Genomic DNA, 3,862 nt, shown 5'->3' with positions numbered 1-3,862 from the left:
GTCTTGGTCTTGGTTATAGGTCATCCACTTAATGATTTATAACACAAATGTATTTTAAAAAAAACTGCATTTCATTGTAAAAGCCGAACATCCTTTTTCTTTTGAGTTATGGGTCCTTGGTGGACCTTCGGCTACAAGCTAGGCTTTAACTCATGGTATGGGTTAATACGTCTTTAGAGAGAAATAGCATTTTGGTCGAACTTGGGACGATGCCCATTGCCCAACATCAACAATGTTTTGAGGAAATACATTTTGTTTGTTTTAATTGTTGATCTGTTTGGTTTGTAAATTTTAATTAAATCGAAAACTGGACTCCATTTAGAAGTTATGTGTGTATAGTAATGTCACTGGTATGAGCTGATTAAGAGACAGCAAAGTTACTTTACCGCTGTACGTATACCCAAACGAAATGGTTCATGATCATTATTGCTGAATGATTGTATGATGAGTGAGTATTTTACACAAAAACATATGATTTATTAACTTATTTTTTGTGTCGTCATGTGCTTTTCAATCTTGTAGTGCTATAACTTGCTATTTCCAATATAAAAAGATAAACAAACCAAAAGAGAAATAATATGTGACATTGTTGATCAAAGATTCTCTGACGAGTGAGATATCATCACTGTTGCAGGAAGACTGTTTTGACTTTGAAGTGTTATGTACATTCCACACATTTGGTCTTCAAAATCATCAGATTCATTGATGCAAACGATGCTCCTTTCTTCTTATTCTTCTTGCTTCCAAGAATCCTCAGACTCTGTCTAAGTATATCAATCTCTCTTTCCTTCTCATACTTTTCTCTATCCATCAAAGCTATTTTCTCTTTTAATGTCTCAATTGTATCTTCTTTAACTCTAACTTCATTTCTCAGTTCCTCCACTGTCTTAACTGCTTCTTCTTCACCTTTGCCCTCAAGTTGCCTTTGCATTGTTGCCTCTCCTACAAGTAACCCACTATCAGAGATCAATACATTATCAAAATAAAAACTCTAAGTTGAAGCTTTTTTTACCAGAAGAGGAAGAAGTTGTGTGGATGATGAGATGATCAAGCTCATTCTTGATAGCTAAATAGAGTTGTTTCCATTTCTCAACGGCTTCATCTCTCACTGCTCTCTCCACACACATCTCCTCAACAACCCATTTCCAGTATTCTCTCTCCTCTGTTGTTGTTGTCTTTGCTTCCTCTCTCTCCTCCACTTTCTTCCTTAGCCTCTTCACTTGCTCTCTTAGCTTCTTCCTCTCTTTCCCCCACTCTCTCTCCGCCTCTCTAAGTTTATCAAACATCACTTTCTCTCGCTCATCCACCTCTCTTCTCATGTGTCTTCTTCCTCTTCTTTTTTCAGTTGAAGACTCCTTCTTGACACTTCTCATACTTGGTCTCTCTTGCTTGCTTGTGCAACCACCCATATCTAGTCTTGTGGATGTTTCTTCTTAGGACATGAACAAAGAATGTTAATGGAAGGGTCTCTCTCTCTTGAATGTGTATTCTTATTTAACTTCTGATGTAGAGAGGCTCCTCTTCATTTAATGAAGAGAAGTCATTATTGTGAGTGAAGAAGCTCTACTAGTACTACTCTACCATATTTATACATGGCCTCCAGAAAAGCATCTCACAACAGTAATTTCTCTAGCTTTCTTTCACTCACATGTGTAACATACTACGGTTAAAAAGTATATTGAATTTGGTGGGGAATGGAATAAATTAAGAGGCGAGTGATGGGAGATGTCAGAAAAGAAGGTAGAAATAGTGTTGAGAGGATTAGGTTTAAGGACATGGAAAACTACAACACCATATTCATATTCTCATCCATTTACCAATCAATGGTGTGGGCTTTCTTTGTTTTTTCACATGGTCCACTTCAAAACTATTTGGATGCGACCCTCTCTCTTATAACTCTAGATAATCTATACTCCATATAATATATATACTATATAAGTCTTCACTTCATATTACTAATCAGTTTCCATAGTCACAAGTCTACAAAAAAAGAAGGAGACAACTTAGTGTAGATCTCACATTAAGAGGTGAATAGACATACCTGTTTTTGGGTGGCTCAAGGGACAAATTAATCATATGGAGGAAGAGACAAAAGTTAGACTGTTGTCTAATCATAACTTTATTCATATGAATAGTTTATATATAGATACTTAGGTTTTACAGCCACATAATCAATTAAAACGATTAGGTTGGTCCCATGATTTTTATTTGTGGGAATTAGAATTTAGTGTGTTTTTGGCTGGTTTAAGCTGTCCTTCACGTGAACTTCCATCTTAATATGGCTCTGTCTTTAATCTTTTCCATTAGTTAGAAGAATCATTCATTATTACTTGGTGTTTTGTCTCCCTAATTTTGGTCGTTCTTTTGGTGAAAACATTGATTACTTGGAAAAGCACTGAAGCAGCTAATAGCTTCATTTACTTTTAGTGGCACAGTAAATGAAAGAGATAAATGTGCTGGTTTTGGGTTTCTGCCACTTTTCTCCATATTGAAAATAATGAACGCAATAAACTATACTCCCTCCATTTCATATTAAGTGTCATTTTAGAGAAAAATTTTCGTTACAAATAAGTGTCGTTTTCAATTTTCAATGCAAAATTTATTAATTTTATGCATCAATTTATTTTTTTATTGGTTGAAATATGATTAGGTGTATATGTAATGGTGTTTTTGTATAGGAAATATATAAAATTAATTGTTTTCTTAATCCGTGTGCACAAACCTAAAACGACACTTCTAATGAAACAGGAGGGAGTAGTAACCTCTAAGATCATTTTTAATACTCCCTCCGTTTCAATTTAAATGTCGTTCCGGAGGAAAATTTTCGTTTCAAAACAAGTGTCGTTTTATGATTTCAATACAACATTTATTAATAAGATTCTTCTGTTTATTTTTTCATTGGTTAAAATATGGTTAGGTGTATGGGTAATGATGTTTTTATTTTGAAAATGTACAAAATCAAATGTTTTCTTAATCTGTGTGCAGAAGTCTAAAAAAACAAATAAAGTGAAACGGATGGAGTAGCTATTAGAGGAGTGTCCGCGCTACGCGCGGGATTGTTGATAATTATTTTTCTTGAAAAAAAGTTTTTATTTTATTTTTATGTGAGACATTTTGCCATTTTAATGCCATTTTTATTAAAGGTGGTATAGTACACTATTAATAAATGTTACAATTAAGAATTCACTAAATTGGTCGTTTTGTAAAGTTGTATTATTAGATTTAAATCATATTTAAAAAATATTATTTTTTAAAATAAGTCAAATGTAAATATAATGCAAACCGAAGAATGAATAATAATATAATATGATATATCAATCTGGTTTTTTAGTATTTGTTTCGTCCAAAACCTAGCAATTATTGGTTACAATATCACAATACCTATGTTTTCTATTTTATGTCAATAAGTTTACTGAGTAAATTCACTCTAGAATAAAATAAATATATAATTTGTAAATAAAATAATAGAAAATAGTAAAAATAATAATATAATAAAAATTTATGATATCATTAGTTGTGAATAAATTAAATATTTAAAATATATTTCTATTATTTTATTTATTTCTTTATTCATCTTGAATTTTAGTGAACAATCAAATAGATTATCAAACTTTATATAATAATAGTTAGTGCGAAAAGGATTATATAGTCCACAATTATTTTATTTTATTGTTATTAAGAGTATGACTTTTTGGATAATGTAATTTTGTGGTCGTTTTTATCTGTTAAGAGCATTATTTAGTGTTTTAGTGTGTTATGTAGTAGTAGGTGATATGTTAATATATTTTGTGTCTTTTTCCAGTAATGTGTTGTTCTGTGTATAGTACTTGTTAGGAGTAAATTGATAATATAATGTAAAAGC

The 3,862-nt window shown here is 31.6% G+C and overlaps 1 protein-coding gene across 1 annotated transcript; it reads right to left on the bottom strand.

The window, feature by feature from the left end:
- Nucleotides 1–455: 455 nt before the first annotated feature.
- On the bottom strand, nt 456–1,783 carry LOC106303645 (golgin subfamily A member 6-like protein 2). The gene is made up of 2 exons (XM_013739940.1): nt 1,013–1,783; nt 456–942 (listed from the first exon to the last, which is right to left on the bottom strand). The coding sequence occupies exons 1-2, from the start codon at nt 1,407–1,409 to the stop codon at nt 659–661; spliced, it is 681 nt and encodes a 226-aa protein (XP_013595394.1). The 5' UTR covers nt 1,410–1,783; the 3' UTR covers nt 456–658.
- Between the last annotated feature and the right edge of the window lie 2,079 nt (nt 1,784–3,862).

Source organism: Brassica oleracea, chromosome C7, assembly GCF_000695525.1.
Source record: "Brassica oleracea var. oleracea cultivar TO1000 chromosome C7, BOL, whole genome shotgun sequence".
NCBI classification, from domain to species: Eukaryota; Viridiplantae; Streptophyta; class Magnoliopsida; order Brassicales; family Brassicaceae; genus Brassica; species Brassica oleracea.
This window is presented reverse-complemented; position numbering and strand designations above follow the sequence as displayed.